This window comes from Electrona antarctica, assembly GCF_951216825.1.
Source record: "Electrona antarctica genome assembly, chromosome: 12".
NCBI classification, from domain to species: domain Eukaryota; kingdom Metazoa; phylum Chordata; class Actinopteri; order Myctophiformes; family Myctophidae; genus Electrona; species Electrona antarctica.
The window spans coordinates 25517106-25537059 of NC_136793.1; the positions used below are offsets into that span (position 1 = coordinate 25517106).

Here is a 19954-nt window from a genome sequence, read left to right on the forward strand (position 1 = left end):
AATGAATGGACAATTTTGTTGAGTAACAGTAACACAAACATTGAAGACAAGTGAGGATGCAACTTGTGATTGGCCAATGAGATGATGTAATGAAGAAGATGAAGAGCGTCCCTCACTTCACACGGGTGTGATTTTTCATTCTTAATTAATTGTATTATAGATAATATTATTATTTCCTTTATAGGCTATAATATAATAACCATGATAATGATGACGAAGACAAAAATGTTCAATTAATTTAGCCTAGACGCCTAGTCATATTGTGTATACTATATCTGGCCTAGCCTAATAGTTCCCTTGTCTGTCGACTTAATTTGCAGCCTAATTAACAGTTTAAAGAGTGCATCTCAGCTCAGTGCTCACATTAAAATAATGTGTGTGAGTGATAGAAGATTCCCCTTCTTTCGTTGGCTTTTTAAAATGATGACTGGGAGACCAGTGTTAACGCATGTGCGCGCTCCCGCGAGGTGCATGCGTGCGTGTGTGTGTGCGCGCGTGCGTGTGGCGTGGCCAACTGTGGATTGGTGAGCGAGCGCCGCACACGGAGAGAGAGACTCACTGAAGGTTGGCTTGTAGACACCGGGAAGACGGTTTGTACAGCGGCAGCATGGCTTCGTCTCACGGGAGAAGCAGTGACCTGCGGTTCGCGGATTGGATGGGAAGTTTACCACAGACCATGCACACCACCCCGCTCACTAACCTGGCTATCCCCGGTATGTGTTTATTTATTATTATTTGTATTATTATTTTTTTGCATGCAGTTGCTTCAAAGCAAATTTCAAATGGTTGATCATCATGAACGACAGTTACGACACACATGCCTTGTGGATTGCAATACTGGTTTGCCACTTTGCCACATCAGTAAGAATTGCCCTGCTTTTATATGTTGTGCCCTTTTGTTTCTGTATAGCCTACCACGAAAATAAATCGAGGAAATAATTAGAATAATCCTTCATGGGGTTGGAGGTTGAGACGATACCTGTTGCGCAAAGTGAAGTGCTGCCAACCTGCCACGCGTATCTCCAACAGAGCAGTGGTTATACCACGTCCATTATCTGAGACTTGGTACTTTGTCTTATAGGCTACACTGAGTATTGAATTCTATAGTCTAATAATAAGTCTCAATATAGGGATGTTAAGCGCAGCTAGAAATTTAATTAATCGCTCAGTGAACTAAAGTTTCATTGATAAAACATGGTCTGCAACGCATGCCTTTCAAGCGCCTTTATCCAAATAGCGCTTTTATGTGCGTTAAATACCGACGGTGGACGGGGGTAGGCAACCATGCAAGGAAGCCACCACCCTCATCGGGAGCAATTAGGGGTTCAAGGACACTTTGATTCGGAAATCCAGATGTTTGAAGACATTCGACCAGGGCAGGGCTTACTTATCAGACTTCATTCCAGCTCTGAGTCTGATTCAATTCTGCAGATAGAATATGGCTAATTAGCAGCCAGTTAATTCTATATGAGCACTTAGTGTACTGTGTACTTAGTGTATACTGTTTATCTCGAAGACACACACACACACACACACACACACACACACACACACACACGCGCGCGCAAAGCACCCCCTCTGTTTAATCCTTCACTCTATTTTATTTTGTACCCCCCACCCCCTCCCTCTCTCCCTCTGGCTATGACAGATGACACATAGCCTGTATTTATACATGCTTCATCAGAGAGAAAGATGGGGTGGGGTATAGGACGGAGGGAGGCCACATTTCACATGAATGTCCTTGGTTCACAAAGAGGTGTGGCGTAGCAGTGGCATTGCTTTCAGCTCTCAATGATGCCAGCACATGTCCGCGTGTACTGTACGCACATATGGGTGGTACTTCTATGCACACACACATACAGTTTAAGCTTCTTCTTTTTTTCACTGTTCATGGCTTAGCAGTGCCTGGAATACATTGAAGTGTCATGAGATGTGTCTTCTGGTGACAGCAGGTCCTGCATGCTGAATCACGTTAGATGTGCATGTGACAGACAAGACAACCCACTGAACCCACCAGCCCTTTTACAACAAGGCAGCCTGGAAACATAACATGGCCTGTTCCATCTAATTAGGTGTCATTACTCCTCATTGGCCCCGCAGCCAATGATGCAGTCACCTCTTGACTTTTTTCAACCTTTCACTTGTGTGTGTGTGTGTGTGTGTGTGTGTGTGTGTGTGTGTGTGTGTGTGTGTGTGTGTGTGTGTGTGTGTGTGTGTGTGTGTGTGTGTGTGTGTGTGTGTGTGTGTGTGTGTGTGTGTGTGTGTGTGTGTGTGTGTACGCTCCCTCGCAGAGAGCACATTTGGCTCATGGTTTCCCTAACTAGACCCAATAATGCACAATACAGTATACTGCAGGAAACGTTTCGATCAGTAAATGTGTTTATGACATTATTGGTTATCTGTTATTATTGTGTTTAATGTTATGTCAACTCATATAATCTAATGTCAAGTTGGAGAGCACCAGATCAATAAGAAATGAAAGAGAGAACAGGAGCAGTCTTGCTCCAAGCAGTCTTGCTCCAATATAATTTCAGTATTAAGTTCAATGCTATGTTATTTTTTAGCGAAATGAGTTTACTTTGCCAGCCAACACAGCTTGGATGGCTTACACCCAAGACATGGTGGCGATTTGGACTGGAGTGCTCTACTGTGGGGGTGGGAGGGGTGATGTTGTAATGGCATGGCTTTATGTGGTTTGCCAAAAAGAAATGTTGATTGGGAATGAAGAACTAAGTTGTTGTGCCAGCATGCCTGCTTTGCAAAAGCTAAGTGGTCACATCTATCTATCTATCTATCTATCTATCTATCTATCTATCTATCTATCTATCTATGAAAACGTTCATGTGCGTTGTTGAAATTACCTCAGTGCATGAATGTATGTAACATGCATGCACTGTCTGGGCAAATGTTATTTGTATGTAAGACATCAGAAGCAACTGAGAAATAGTTGGGCCTTTGTAATGTATTTTATAAACTCATATAAAGACTCAACTCATATAAAGAAATTAAAATGACCTGTCCTGTCGCAACCAGATGCAGAACCATGCCTTCATCATCAACTGCCTAGATTACTGTAGGCCCTGGCCTAATGCTTTACACCAGGGGTGCCCACACTTTTTTTTACTTGAGAGCTACTTTCAAAATGACAAGATCTACTGACCAAAATAATTATAATCCCTTTTCTGGAAATAGTTTATAAAGTTATATAAAACACACTTGGAAATATTTTGTGTAAGTATTGCATTGTGGGTTTGAGCTGACAATCCCTTTTGATGTCAATACAAGTGATAGATTATATATATTTTTATTTTAGGGGCATGTTATCTGGTCTACCAACACAGCCTTTGTGATCTACTGGTAGATCATGATCTACCTTTTGGGCACCCCTGCTCTACACACAGGACTACCAAAACGTATTAGACAACGGACTACAACCAATACAAAACTCTGCTGCTCGATTAATACTAACCCAAACAAAGATGAATTGGCTCCCGGTCTCCCATAGAATAGATTTCAAGGTCTTACACATACTGATAATCTACAAAGCATTCAACGGTCAGGGCTCTGCATACATTACAGACTCTTTTATTGCCATACACTCCATCCGGAGCACCGAGATCCTCCCCAGCAGGTCTACTTGACACAGATCCTCCCCAGCAGGTCTACTTGACACAAATCAGCACCGACAAAAGAAAATAGGAGAGGCAGCCACAGCTTTTTTTTCTATTGACCAAAACTGAGGAACAAACTTCCTGGGGAAGTTAGAGAGGTAACTCCACAGACATTTTTAAAGATAAGCTAAATACACACCTCTTTAGGTTATCCTTCTCCCCCAATAGGCCAAGGAAGATTTTTTTTTAATTTCAACTTTAACTTTATTTGGTAGAAACAACACATATTGATGAACACATACAAAAAGGCATACAAAAAGGCATACAAAAACAATAAAAGTTTTGGATGTAATCTAAATATGAGTCTTTTCTAGGCTGTCGAGTGATGGCCATAATGGGATTGTGCTCTGGCTATTGTTGGACCTGCTACTGTAAAGTGGTGAGTGCCACAGTACACACTGCCTGGCTGTGGTTGAGACTGTGGCGACACAGAAAGAATGGAATGATCAGCACAGGTGGGCTGCCACAGATAAACCTGCTTCTCTGTGGCACTGTCAGCATTTAACAGGCTTTGCTGCAGTGTCTACTGGTGGAATGTGCCGTTGTGAATGGCTTCCCAGATTTCACTGTCACTGGGAAATGGGATTTCTGGCATTTCTGGAGTCAAATGGGTTTCTAATCTGTGGAGTGTTTGTGCATTAGAATGCAATGTGCGGCTGCCAGAGTTTTGTTTATTTGTTAGCACTTGCTTCTTAATGTGTGGGATTGTGTCTTAATTTTGACTTCCTACCATATTTAGCTTGTTTGCAATTAATATAGTAAAAGATAGGCAATCTGTCCAGGAACTGAAACCTGGTAGTTGAAATCAGAGACATCGCGATCACAGCCCCACAGAGAGTACCTGATCAGATTGCCATGCATACATGCCATGCATTGTGAGATTTGCATGAGACTGGTTATATATTTTAATCAGACTGTATATCCTTTGGGAGTAGAGAGGCTTTTTCAGTGGCTAATGCTGCACAGAAAGAGCCCATGAAAGTATGGAGTCAGATCAGTCTCAAGATGAATGAATCCACACAGGGTGATTCACAAACTCACACACATAAAGACACACTCAGCAAAGGGAGCCCAGCAGCATTATGGTTTAACCAGAGACAACAATGAATAGCATACCTTAGGCCAACGGTTTGAAGCTGATGAGGGAGAGCACTTGTTGTAACGCACAGTAAGTGATCCTTTGGGGCCGGTAGTAGAAAATCATAAGAAGCATCCCCTGACATACCCTAACATTTGGGTACCTACCCGCATATGTTCTGGTTTTGTTCAAAAATTAAACCATTTTGGCAAATAATTCACGATCAAATGGAAAAAATCCTTACGGTAAAATTGAAGAAATCTCCTCTGTTATATCTCTTGGGGGCAGACCCATATGTAAATATGAGCTCTGCTCATAGGAAACTATTTGATCTATTTAGATTCTTGGCAAAGAAATGTATCTTAATTTTATGGAAGACAGATGACATACCTTCAGAACATATGTGGACGGCCCCAAATAATGTCACTATTACCACTGGAGAGACTTAAATATGAAATACAAAATAAGGCAGATGTATTCGTAGAGGTATGGACCCCCTTTTTGGATTATATCGAAGAGCGCAGTTGATTATGTGTATAGGCCGGAACCCACCTTCACTTGCACACATGCATTTCACAACCCTGTACCACTTGGAAATTATTATTATTATTATTTTCTTTTCTCTTTTATTTTCTTTGTTTCTTCATTGTTTTTATACACATTGTTGTTAGTTTTTTTTTAAAGTAACTGTCTTGTATTGTGTTATCTTGTATTGTGTTGTCCTTGTGTCTATGTAAAAAAAAAAACTCAAAATAAATGATGATAAAAAAAATAAAAAATAAGCATCCCCTGGACTTCCGGTATGACACCAAAGAGAGCAGCAGTGTAGAACAACAGCTCCCAGCAAGGTCTACTTTAATTTCCCCTAAAAACTAACTATAGGCCTGGGCCTGGGCCTGGGCCTCAGTGGTCCAGGCACCTTGGCTGGTAATCCAGTCTGTCAGTGTGCCGCGGGTTCGACTCCCGATCCCGACGGCCTTTACTGCATGTCTTCCCCCCATCTCTCTCCCCATTTCCTGTCAGCCTACTGTCTGTCCCTCCATAAAAAAATTATAAAATAAAGGCGAAAGCCACAAAATAAAAACATTTAAAACTAACTATATTCCGAAATATAAACACAAAAATGGAAGGGAGAGACAACGGAGAAGAGTTGCGACGGCAACGTGGACCCGGGGCTAAACGCACCAGTGCTAAACACCATGGCGTGCCTACAAGCAAGTATGGAGGCGATACACGCTGATATAAAAGCCATGAGGACCAAAGTTAGGAAGGAGTTGGAGGGCTTTAAAGAAACTCTTTCCGAGCAAATGCGCAAAGACATGGCAGGCCTCAAAGAAGACTTCAACAACAAACTGACTAGGCTTGTCACCGACCTACAAAGCACCGTGGACAACGTGGAACAGACAGAGCGGCGGGTGGTGAGCGTCGAGGAATGGAGCTCAGACTCCAAAAAAATAATGAGTTCACTACTACAAGACCACGAGAGATTGCAAGAGAAGGTATTGGATTTAGAAACAAGGTCTCGACGCCAGAACCTGCGTGTCGCAGAAGACAGCGAGGGGAATAACATGATGGGGTTCATTAATAACTTTGACCTGGGCATACAGCGCTGCCACAGATCCCTCGTTCCCAAGCCACCGCCGACCGCCACCCCCGTTCAATCATCATGTGCTTTCTGGAGGACAAGACCAAAGAGCTCGTACGTAATACAGTGTGGAAGAAAAAAACTGTCCTACTGAATGGCAAAAGAGCGTATTTTGATAATGACTACCCTCAAGAAAAACAGAAGAAGAGAGCTGCGTATGCCCCGATCCGCCTGTTCCTTAAAAATAAAGGAATTGCCTTCCACCCCCCCCCCCCAAAACTATGTGTGTTTTACAATGGGGTCGGTCGTTCCACGGGAACCAGCACCACTTACAACAGCATGGAGGAAGCAAGAGAGGATTTGAAGAAGAGGGGGATCATGAGCACCGAGAAAGAGGAAAACCTTCGACCCACCTCCACCCCTACAACTACCACCGCAGATAACCTGGCGAAGCTGAGGAAAACATCTTGGGTGAAGGTGGGGAAGAAGACACCACATGACCGAGACTCACTGCGAAGGGCAACACAGAGGCTCCAGGAATTCCGCCGCACCGCAACTCCCCCACCACCAACCCCCCCTCCACCAGATGACGACATCACCATAACTCATACCGCTGATTAATCTACGATGGAGAAGTACATGGGAAGTATTTGTGAGATAGATATCTTTGAATTCAGAATGGGACATAAGACCTGAAAAATGTTCACCTCTCTTTGTTTTGTTTTTATTTTATATTTTATTTTCCCCTTTTTACAATACTACCTTTGTTTGGACTGTTGGACACTTGACTTGACTGAATACTAAATACCTGTCTGACAAGTTGTTTTATACTCAGATATTCGATGTTAGTACAGACCTGTTGTCTGGGAGACCAAGCTGGGGCTTGACAGATGTCATATCACTGTACACTAAGTTTCTGTTTTTTAGCAGTTAGTTAGTGTTGGAAGGGCCTCCTGGGACCCAGGAGATTACCTTTCCGCACCTGAGGTATTGCTTTATGAAAGAAACCTCAATGTTGGAAGTCTTTGTTTATATCATTATATGTTCTTATTTCTTAATTCAAAGCTTTATATTAATGTATATAATGATGAGAAGTTAAGGCCGCCTTGGGTTCACAATGACAATAATTGTACATCATAGGATAGCACAGGTTATAATGAGACGATAATTAATGTTAATGTAAATGTTGTCAATGTCAATGTTAACGGGCTACAGAACCCAATTAAGATAAGTAAATTGATAGTTGATAGAGAAAACAAATAAATACAAATCATACAAATACTGGTAGAAACGGATACTATACACGGAAATGGATATTTGTTGAATGACCTTTGGATATATATGTGTGAGAAAGAAAAATAGGTGAGACTATTATTATTATTATATATTATTTTTATTTTTTTACATTATATATTTTTTTATCCCTTGATTTTCTTTTGTGTTGTACTTATTTTTCGCTATTTGTCATTGTTGTTGCTGTAATGTTAGTTAATGCTATTATTGGTACTATTTTCTTGTCACATAATAAGGTCTGATTATATTAATAATGGTAATGAATCAACAGAATATCAATGTGCGAAAAACAGACTTTGTCAAAGCTAATGATCAGTTTGAGAACAAGATTGAAACCATTTTAGCATAGGACCTCAATCTATTTGGACTGGATGACTCGTTGCATACTGAATGTTAACAATAAATTAACAATTATACTGTACTGTGATGCCCGAGAGAACCTGCTTATTCTCAAAAACAGAAAATAATAAAAAAATAAAGTTGAAAGGCCTGGTCAGGACCTTAGCCATGTGGTTAGATCACCCGCCTGCCACTTAAGCCCCCTGAACAGGCGGGATGCAACCTCAGATATGGCAGGGTAAACACCATGAGCTATGGGAGAGAGAGATGAGTGAAGATGATTCTGAAGCTGCATTCAGACTTGAATATATATATTCGCCTTGGTTCGTCCCGTTTGTGTTGCGCCAGGTTGCGCCGCGCCCGTTCGCGCAATTCTCGTCTTTGCATTGACTTTGTATGTAATCGCGCCGCTCTAACCATCCAAGTCTGAACGCACCTAAAGAGCAGCAAATGGATAGTAAATGGAGACTTTGTGAAATGATGAGTATTTTCTATAATGATATTATCCATTCAGATCTCCAGTTAGCTGCAAATGCATACCCAAGGACAGTTATGGCCCTTAAGTGCTTGACTAGGTACTGTACACATCCTGCCAAGGTTCCTTGCACTTGCCACTAGAGAAATACCTTAGTCTTCTATTCATAGCACAGCATTGATTTTTTTTGATGGACAGTCACAGTTGTGACAGTTGCAGTGCGGACTGCAGAAGTGGACAAATTGTTGGTCTGTGCACAAAATTAATGTGGGGGCCACATGCGTACAGTATTGCATCCCAGGACCCCCGGAGGATGACATGATTGTGTTCTTTGTCAATTTAGTGAATCTAAGGATGCAGGATGCAGGCTATTTGCCTGCAAAGGCCCTTTTGCCAACCCCCCCAGGCTGATGGCCTGAAAGTACCCAAGCTTCTCTTGGCATAGAGGGGCGGATCAAACTGGCGCTGGAAACAGACGCCAGCTCCCTATTGGATCACCATGTGCCCGCTTTCTTTCTTTCTGTTTCTATGTTTTTTCTGTGCATCTGCCCATCAGGATGTTTGCACTATCGTCAGTGCCCCACTTCAGGGGAGCTAGACAGTTTTTCTGACCATTTTAAGGTCATCCTCTGGTAAGGTTGCCATTTTTTCTGATCCTAATGCTACAGTTGCTACAGCCTCCCTGCCTTTTGACTCAGCTGTCTAACCTGCTTATGGTCACTCTCTGGGCTGGCTGCCATGACCTGGCTCTAGACTACGCTGAAGGTCACTGTGTGTGTGTGTGTGTGTGTGTGTGTGTGTGTGTGTGTGTGTGTGTGTGTGTGTGTGTGTGTGTGTGTGTGTGTGTGTGTGTGTGTGTGTGTGTGTGTGTGTGTGTGTGTGTGTGTGTGTGTGTGTGTGTGTGTGTGTGTGTGTGTGTGTGTGTGTGTGTGTGTGTGTGTGTGTGTGCTAGAGATGTGGCTGTGTACAGTATGTGAATATTTATAGGAGTGTGGGCCCACTGCTCTGTATGTGTGTCCGTGCAATAGTCAGAAATTAGTAGACAGAGAGGAATAGAGATTGAGAGCAGAAACAAGATAGCCGAGTCACCCGCAGCCTCTTTTGCATAATGTGTATGCACACACATGTGTGTCCTTTTCTCCCTTTGTCATTTAAATAAGGTGCAGTCCAATCCATCCTCTTCCACAGGTTCTGATCCACAGCGCCTGATAGAGGCGCCGCCCTATCGGGCTGTCACCGTGTCACGATTATGACATTTTACGTGACGATTCATTCTTTGTATGCCAACTATGAGATTTCTCGTAGTTTCCCTCTACACCAGCTGTCTGCCAACTACGAGATATCTCATAGATAAAGCTTAAAATATGAAACGGCTTAGCTGGAAATCAACTTTTAACACTGGACCGGTTGCTAGGCAACGCCTTGCATACCTCCAGCACCAGGATACATGCGCGCTCACCACATAGGGTCCCATTAGAAGTAGGATCTTCTTTGGCTGTTATCTCTAAAAAATGCGGCGCTGTCCACGGTGATGATGATCCATCCGATGTTCGGATGTGATTCGTGATTCTTCGCACCCAACAAAGAAAGATTAACATTGTGAGTTATTGCTAACATAAGCCGTTCCTTACAATGGCGTTCTCCGAGGACATTTCCGGGAAACCGGAAATGAAACTACCCTTATAAGGCGAAAAGGCTTTGGCAAGGCTTACCTACCCTTTGCTGCCACCGTGTTTTAGACAAAGTTAATAATTGTCAATCATAATTGCGATTAACGATTGAATTGTGTATCATTAGAACATTATGGCTTTTAGGCTTCGTAAACTAAAGTTGCACAGGACACAGATGATAAATAACATACATAATTAAATAAATCGGCTATTTCCACTAATGTTTTAGTGGTGCAACCACTCCTATAGACAGCTATGTGGGTGGCTGGGTGGGTAGCTGTGTCTGAGCACGGAAATATATAGCGTTTGTTCACCACCAGGTGTCACTGTTGCACAGCCTAACACGAGACAGACACACAGGCCAGGGAGGAGGTCTAGTACAGTACAGTACAGTACAGTACAGTACAGTACAGTACAGTACAGTACAGTACAGTACAGTACAGTACAGCACCACTCACTTCAGACAGGTTTGATTTTTATCTATTATGATATTATGAACATTATTTATGACGATTATGCATCAAATATTATTTGTATGTCATAATTGTGACAGGCCTACCTATTTTACTTCTTGCCCAACCTTGAGATACTGCAGATAGACATGATATCTGGTTGCCATAGCACCAGGTCATTTTCAGCTTTGACCTTAGCATTATGGCAGCTTCAGGGCCTTTCCATATCCAGGGGTGGGGTGGGGACCACCTCGATATACTGTAGAATAGATGCCATGACGAGGCTTCAAAAGCAGTCAACGTTTTTAAAGACTTGTGCATTGAAAGCTATAGAAAAAGATAAAATGAATGAACAGCCACCACAAAAACATCCTTCAGGTACTATTTAAATAACGTGGGCAGAAAACGAACCCTTCTTCAGCGTTATACAATACCAGAATGGAAATGTCTCTTGATAAAAACAAATAATAGTCCATAGGTTAGAGGCACCTTATATAGTTCATGTTGATAGTCTTTTATCTCACTCAGAAACAAAAACAAATCAGGTTCATTGTAAAGCGTAATGTAGAGTTACTACTTGGATCAGTAAACTGCTACATCTGTCTATTGGGATGTCCATAATTATGGTTGATGTTATGATGGTAAAAATCATGACAGAGCTTACTATCATGTTATGAGGAGGCAGCTAATGGGGATCCGTAACAAAATACTGTAAACAATCAAATATCTCAAGAATCGATGCTCAACAGGGAAAACTTGAATCAGAGAGAATAATACCACTTCAGGAGAGACTACCCAAATAAAATACTGGAGCACTCGACTGGTCTTATTTTGCAGGGGTGATGTGACAAAGATGTGAAATAATAGTGTGACCTTTTGTCACATCACAGATTTACAAGTGTAAAGAAGTGGGTGAAATTTGTTTTTGCATAAGCCTTCCATCATTTTGTTATTTTTTCAGAAAGGGAGTATAAAAATGAGGGGTGACAGGTAGAGCATGGAAGAAAACAAGTCAGTTTCAAGTTAAATGTTTCAGTTGACAGGCCAGACTGGTGACAGGTGCATATATGGATTAACGAGATTCCCACTGTCCCAACCTGCTATCTAGCTAAACCATAGCCAAGGGAACGGGCTTGGCAGAATCAGCAGGGAAAGAATACCCTGTTGAGCATGACTCTACTCTGGGAGTCTGTTCCAAAATCTGGTGGTCTTGCCCTTGATACTATGATACTACAATATCTGAGCATGTCATTAATAAGACCTCCTTTAAAGATAGCTGCCCTGAGAGATAAGCCATTTTCCAAGAGAAGCTTTTTGGATACATAAGGACAGACTATGCCTGAAACGTTTGAAAATGAAAAAAGGTCAAATCTCTGCCAGGAGCCAATAATAACACTTCACGTCTTACACTGACCCAGTAACGCCTCTCTCTCTCTCTCTCTCTCTCTCTCTCTCTCTCTCTCTCTCTCTCTCTCCCCTCTTCCCATGCTTTTTGTTCTTGCTTAATGTAAATCGCTCTGGATTAAGAGCGTCTGCTAAATGTCTAAATTGTAAATTGTAAATTGTCTCTCTCTCTCTCTCTCTCTCTCTCTCTCTCTCTCTCTCTCTCTCTCTCTCTCTCTCTCTCTCTCTCTCTCTCTCTCTCAGCAATATCACATGTCACATAGATACATTTGTATAACAAACATCTGACCCACCATAATCAACATGATAACACAAAAAAGCCTACAGCTTGTGTCCATTGTGGTCCCTTGATGAGATGTGTAGAGTTCATGATGTGAGCAAGTCCCTGAGGGAATGCGCAGGTGTACCTGACCGTACAATGCACCTGGTTGTTTTGTTCACAGTCGGCAGGTCAAAAGTCAGATTCCATTAAGCGCGGTAGACGTGGCACCTGCACCTGATCGTGGCCACTGTAGTCAAAGCTTGTGATTCTCATTCCACTGACCAGAAGCATTTCAAGAAGATGCTTGCATAATTAAAAAGAATGGTATGGATGTGAATTTGTAAAATATAAAATTATCATCGTACATCATCATACATCACATTCCATGCTCAGCCACTCAAAGCATCACAAATGTCATTCCAGCCAATCACTTTTGGTGTCTTCACTTTTCTGCCCTCACTTTTATCTTCAATATGTACAGTACTTCTTCAAATCTTCAAACTTGTACAGTACAGTACTTGCTCAGCCAATCAAATCATTGCTATGGGGTGAGCAGCCAATCACAAGCCAATGTTTGTGTTCACACAAACCCAGAAAGCTGGGCATAGGAGGGGCTAGCGCCCCTCAAAAAATAAAGATTAATGGACTACTATCAGAAGGCACTTAAAATAAAAAGAAAGTATCAGAATCAGCTTTATTGTCACATCACAGTTTTACAGGTTAAAAAACCTGCAAAACAGGTTGTGCATAGTTCCCATCGTGTCATTTTTCCAGGAAAAAACAAGAAAGGGAAGAAGAGAGAAGGGGGCTAAGGAGTAGGAAAAGAAAGTTTGAGTGCTTTTACCACAAAAAGTACAGGTAAAGGGTTTTCTTCTGTGTGGGTCTTACTTAGACATTTACAAGCTTTTTCCACAAACAGTACAACCAAAAGGTCTCTTAGCTCATTCACAAGCTATGCTACAAACTGTACAACAAAGACCTGCACACAGCCTCACATTCCCTCCACAAGTTGCAACTAACATACTGTACATATACATACTTCCTTATTATTCCCCCCAGGTTCCCATGACTCATTCAGCTTCTACATCGATGAGTCTTCTCCAGTGGGTCCGGAGCAGCCGGAGACGGTGCAAAATTTTGTCTCTGTTTTTGGCACGGTGGCCAAGAAGCTAATGAGGAAGTGGCTAGCTACACAGACTATGAACTTTGTCAGCCAGCTGGAGGCTGGGGTCCGCTTCTTTGACCTACGTATCTCCACCAAACCACGGGATCCAGACAACGAGCTATTCTTCGCCCACGGGCTCTTCAGTGCCACGGTCGGTACAGAGGATCTGTTTGATGTGTTCAGCATGCATGTAGTAATGTAACATGTGTGGTGACGCTTGCCGTGTGTGTGTGTGTGTGTGTGTGTGTGTGTGTGTGTGTGTGTGTGTGTGTGTGTGTGTGTGTGTGTGTGTGTGTGTGTGTGTGTGTGTGTGTGTGTGTGTGTGTGTGTGTGTGTGTGTGTGTGTGTGTGTGTGTGTGTGTGTGTGTGTGTGTGTGTGTGTGTGTGCGTGTGTGCGTGTGTGCGTGCGTGCGTGCGTGCGTGCGTGCGTGCGCGCGCGCGCGCGCGCGTGCGTGCGTGCGTGCGCGAGTCCATACTATCGGTAAAGAAAGGCCCACAATGGAAACAAGTCCCCATGACCTTTTTGTGTTATCCCTTTAGCCGTAATGTCTGACTGTACGTCGTGCTGTTTACATTTCAGACTAATACGGTATTCAATCAATCACAAAGGGAGGGCTTCCTTGAATTTAAATAAATTACATTTTAATGAAGTATCGTGTCAACTCGTCACCGTATACAGGATCGTGCAAGGGTCTATATTTGGTCCCCTCCTTTTCCCCCTCTAGTCTACACCAATCTCTTCACCCCAGAATAGGGATGCTATGGGATCATGTTGTTAAAAAGAGTGGCACATCTTCAGAAGGTGGAACAAATAGCACACAAGTACAACAGGAACAGGTACTGTACAGGTACAAGCAGAAAAACACTGAAACCTATAGAGTTACCAAAGGCATAGGACTTAATGACTTAATGTTTTATGTTAACATGAGTAGTGCTCGGACCAATGAGAAACCTTAAAAGTAAAATGCAGGTATAACATTTCCCGTTAGTGTTGTGCCCTGCCCATGCATACCATTCCCGGGAACGGATTGTCCAACCGTACCCGGGATCACAATCAATCAAGTCTCAGATACAGATCGCTGCAATGTGAAAGCCATCCGTACTAAAAGGAGGAAGTGAACTATAATCATATTTTATGTATTTTTATAATGACACATTTTTTTACCTGGGTTGTACTTCTGGTAGTTCTACTTGAATGTTGACAAAGAATGATTGATAATCCTCTAGTGTTTGAGTAGCACGAGCCAGAAAAAAAACATAAACAAAAAAAACGTGTGCTGCAGCTAGGACAAACATACCAAGGGTTAGTCAGTGACGTCACTGCTAACATACCAAGGATATGTACGTGATGTCACCGTCATACAGACGAGAGACAACCTTACATTGCGTTTAAGACCATCAGCGCACACTGCTATGGTTGTGTATTGTTATGTTATTATTATAACTCAAGACAACGTCAGGAACACAGCCAAACTTTATTATTTGCTCTAAACTCTGAAAGTGACTCTTCTTCTGTGACATGACATTTTCTGTCTCCCAAAGCCCCATAGTCCACAGCCCCCCTCTGAGGCACATACGTTGAATGAAGTGTACCCGGGTGCGCTGTTGAATCTCAGCCAATATGAATCATGGCCAGCGGGGACCAGGCAACCGTATTCGGGGACGGTTCTAATCAAACGGACTCAGTCTGTCTCAGTGTGAATCCCCTATTAGTCTACTTCCTTCCAGGTGCTTCCGTGTACTGTGTACCGTGCAATACCCGTTGTACCCGTGTCAGAGTACCCGTTCCACCCATCTGTCTGTGTCCCTTTTATGCCCATATATGTAGATTTCTATATCTGTCTCTCTGTGTCCCTTTATTCATATATATGGAGTTCTGTGTCAGGAATGCCCAAATATGGAGTGTTGTGATGTCAGAACAGGCCAGCTCCATATATGGAGCTTGGGCAGGGGCCCTGTCCAGAGCCCGGGCAGAGGCCCTTTGTGGCGGTTCTGGACAACCGTGGGACCGACCGACTCGACACCGGGCACTGCACTCTAATTTAAAGTCGGCGGGGCGAACGGTTCTTGAGTTACATGGATTACAGACATACACACACAGAGACTTGATGCATTTATAGAACGTTTTCATAGATAGATAGATAGATAGATAGATAGATAGATAGATAGATAGATAGATAGATAGATAGATAGATAGATAGATGTGGGGCTTCGAGTTATCCCCGATTTGTACGTAGTTGCACGCCGTGTCACACACCAAAAATAGCAGGTCTCCAAGCTCACAATGCATTGCAGCACGACACGTTGTGGCCTTGTAGATCGTAATTTTGGGTGAACGACATCGGTGTGCAACTGAGTACAACTCAGGCTTTACGGTTAGGGTTTGAAAATAGCCCAAAAAATGGTTAAAGTGGCATTAAAAATGTGCTATGTTGAACTTTTGATGTCCTTGCAAGTATAATACAAGTGTGTGTTTGTGTGTGTGTGTGTGTGTGTGTATGTTTGCATGCGTGTGACGTGCGTGTGTGTGTGCATGCATGTGTTACCAGGTCAAAGAAGGTCTGGATCAGATCAGTAGTTTCCTTTCCTCTCACTCCAGAGAAGTGGTCTTCCTGGACTTCAACCACTTCTATGGTGTCCAGAACATGCACCATGAGAAGCTGGTCACCATGCTAAAGGAGGTGTTTGGAGACAAACTCTGTCCGGTCGTCTTTGCACAGGAAGTATGTCAGCTACCTTAAACGGCTAACTATATAATCCACAGCACATTCTTTGAAAAAATAAAAATATATAGTACTGTTCTTTGCTCAGGAAGTGAAGACTAAAGGCAATTCAGTACTTCAGAACTTTTTACACAGATTTTAAAATATAATATAATAATAATAAGGGTAATAATACAATTGTCAGTGTCTTGAGAGGGACGGTACTCAAAAAATAATTTGGTCTGGTTATCCCTTTTTCCCCCAGTTTGATTTTTTTGGATGACCCTGCCATGTGGAGTGGCGTATATCCCCCTCTAGCTGATTCAAACCCCAAAGCCCTTTTGTTAGGGAGGAGGCTCCTGGTTAAGGAATGGAAAGCCACCTCTGCACCTGTGCTGACACTGTGGTACACCTCTCTTGGCCACTTGGCTGTTTTAGAGCGATTCTCATAAGTTGCTGGATAAGTTCGAAATACAATTTGTAATGGGGACAGTATCATCATTTGCTGGGCGTCTGTTCTCTCTGAGAAGCAATGATTTACTGGATGGGGTGTGGTATAGAGGATAATCTTTTCTCGTAAGTTCTATTTATTCAATCAGTGATGCTGTGGGCTTCTAGGCGTATTTATCTTGTATCTACTTGTATCTAGGTGTTTGTGTTTTGTGTTTTTGTTTTGTTTGCTGTCTGTGTTTCAGAAAAAGAAAAGAAAAATGGCATGTTGACACTGCCACACTTTTCTAATACAATTATAAATCATAAAGAAAGTAGTATTTTACTGTGGGTTTATGTCTGCATCTTAGCCAAATCATCCACTCTAGCTTCTCGGCTTCCCCTTATATCCCCAGGTGACTCTGCAGTATTTATGGGAGAAGGATTACCAGGTGTTGGTGTTCTACCACAACCCCATGGCTCTGGAGGTGCCCTTCCTGTGGCCGGGTCAGATGATGCCTTCTCCCTGGGCCAACACCACTGACCCAGAGAAGCTGGTGCAGTTTCTCCAGACATCCCTCACTGACCGCAGGTCAGCGCCAGCATTTTACTCTGTGGCACACTGTTTTGTCGCATGCAATTATGCAGTATGTTAGCATGCCAAACAGTGTTGGTAAGTAGCGAGTAACACGTTAAAAGTAAACCGTCGCTATATATTACGTTTTGAGTAATAACATTACAGGAATGTGTTCAAGGGTAGTCAGGTCATTGTATCAGATAAAGCACTGCAGTATGATAATAACATTCCTTAAAAAAAACCTGAAGTGCATTCACATGAAATCACATTTGTTTTTCGGTTAATGTTCCCCAAATATCTCCCAGACAAATGGCTAATCTAGAATTTAACTGATGTTTCCAGGAGGTGCTGGCCTAAGGACATTCGTTAGAATAACATTTCTTCATTTTATTTTTCCTTTTGTTTTGTTCTTGCTTTACCTCTTGGGAATACAATTGTAACTGAGATCATGACAAAATATAAATGTTGAATATATCTCCTGCAGGAGGAAGGGGAACTTCTTTGTCTCTCAAGTGGTCCTAACACCCAAAGCCAGCACTGTGATGAAAGGAGTGGCAAGTGGACTGAGAGAAACCATCACAGAGAGGTAATTTAACACTTCGTTGACCCTTCGTGTCTCTAGGTCGTCCTCAGACGAGCCCTCCATCGTCGCCTCCAGTCATCCCGGCTCTCCATACAGCTTGGCCAGTTCGTTGGTACTTTGCGCTCCTGCGTCATTCTTAAGTACATCCACTTATGTTAGTATGGGACGTCCTCGTTACCGATGCCTGTGTGTTGGTTCCCACAGCATCAATTTGCTGGCTGACAGCTGTTGATGTGTGTGTGTGTGTGTGTGTGTGTGTGTGTGTGTGTGTGTGTGTGTGTGTGTGTGTGTGTGTGTGTGTGTGTGCGTGTGCGTGTGCGTGCCTTTTACATGTAACAGAGTATTTCTGCATTGTGATATTGCAACCTTACTTCTTCCACCACTGTTTCTATCCTCCCAGGGCCTTGCCAGGCATGATGCAATGGATCAGAGCCCAGAGGCCCGGCGAGAGTGGCATCAACATCATCACGGCTGACTTTGTGGAGTTGGGAGAGTTCATCAGTGCCGTCATCACCCTCAACTACCACCTGGAGGATGATGATGATACCTGAGAGGAGACGGGGGTGGGCGACTGAGAGCACAGTCCAACCCTGCACCAGAGGCTGGGCCTGTGCTTTCATTCTTACAATCTGGTGTTAATTTCTGGAAGGGGGGAGTAGAGCCTCTCCTCTCTCTTTATTTAGGGCTATTGAGAAAAGACGAGAAAGAATGAGTGATTGAAGGAAAGTTGTGTTGGGGTAGAGAAGGAGGGGCATGATGAAGATAATCAGGAGGATTTGTGTTTCGTCCAGTTTGGGATCAAAAGGGCAATTAAGGTTTTTCAGTGACATTTCTTCCCCCCTTTCCTTGACCTTGCATTGGCTGTAAATAGAACAGCTTCACGATCAGTCAAATGCACTGTTTCTGGGCTTTACTGCTTCGATATAGGGAAGGTTCCTTCGGAGCACATCAGCATACTGATGTAAAATGTACAGGTAGAGGTAGATGTTCTTGTTGGTATTCTAGTGACAGTGATGGTTCTTTCAGCGGTTATTCTGTTTCAGTGGCATCAGCCAGCTCTAAATTAGTGGTCAGTCTGTGTATCTTGTAAACTGCTTACATAAATGCTGGTGTTAGTAGCTACAGTAGACGTTGTTTTGTCTTACTTGGAAAACTTACTTGAACATACATTTTTCTTTAATGCGTCTCTCCATCCCATGTCAGATCACTGCATGGAGGCATGCGGCGAAGGTGTGTGGATGTGGCCTCCTGAAGCTTGAATGCAGAATGTGTTTACAGTAAGATCTATCCCCAATACACAGCTAGGAAATGAGGCAGGGCGGTTTTCCATTGTGTGATATTCATGAGTGATAAGCTAGTTGAAGCAACCTATCCAAGGCAGTCTCTTAAGGGAGTTTCTGCCAATAACAGCCTCGTCTGTAGTCGGCATACGGTCTACACATTGATCACACACGTCTGCACAGTGGGGACCATTGATTCAATTCCCGCTTTCAAAGCCACCACGGAGAGAGAGGTACAAATGCAGAGGCAAGGCTAGATGCAGTAGTCTGTCCACTCCTATAACACTCCATGTGGCACTCCTGCAGATTCTGACAGACCATGAAAAACACATCAGTGTTGTACAGAAAACACTGTTCAATATACAGTATCTATGTAACATGTATGTAGTTGCGGAATATATCATGATACTGGGGGTACAACAATGTGCCCACCAGCCACATTTTCTCAAATTAATGCCGTGACCTCTGTTAGTGTGTTTGTAATTAATGTACCATTATTAATATACATAAATTATCACGACGAGGCATTATGAGATCTATTATGGTCTTATGTTTTTCACAATATCAGGTGATAAAGGCAAGCCTATTGCTGCTGTTAGATGTGAAAAGTTAGTTTATAGACAAACAAAAAAACAACTATAACCTAGTGGGTTTGGACATGAACAGAATAGGCTGTGCAGGACATGAGATGAAAATGCTGGTCCAGACTCTAGTCATATTCTTATCTCTGTATTACCCCTTAAATCCCTTTTTCTCTCCTACTGCAATATAGTCTGGGCCATTGCCTAGAAGACAAACCTCAAACACCTTTAAACATTACATAAACAATTTACTATGTAGAATATGGTCATTTTCTGAACTTGTCAGTTCTGGTACCTTACTCGCAAATCTTGAAATTATTCTATGATGTCAATGCATTCCAATTATTATTATTTATTTATTTAGCTTATTTCTCATTATAACTTGTTTATTTTATTTTAACAGCTTAA

At 42.6% G+C, this 19954-nt stretch overlaps 1 protein-coding gene across 1 annotated transcript; it reads left to right on the plus strand.

The window, feature by feature from the left end:
- Positions 1-596: 596 nt before the first annotated feature.
- plcxd3 (phosphatidylinositol-specific phospholipase C, X domain containing 3) lies at positions 597-18236 on the plus strand (the record flags this gene model as incomplete). The annotated part of the gene is made up of 6 exons (XM_079516925.1): positions 597-713; positions 13289-13545; positions 15944-16117; positions 16942-17117; positions 17587-17688; positions 18086-18236. Exons 1-6 carry the CDS (start codon positions 608-610, stop codon positions 18234-18236), a joined length of 966 nt encoding a protein of 321 aa, XP_079373051.1. The 5' UTR covers positions 597-607.
- Positions 18237-19954: the final 1718 nt, after the last annotated feature.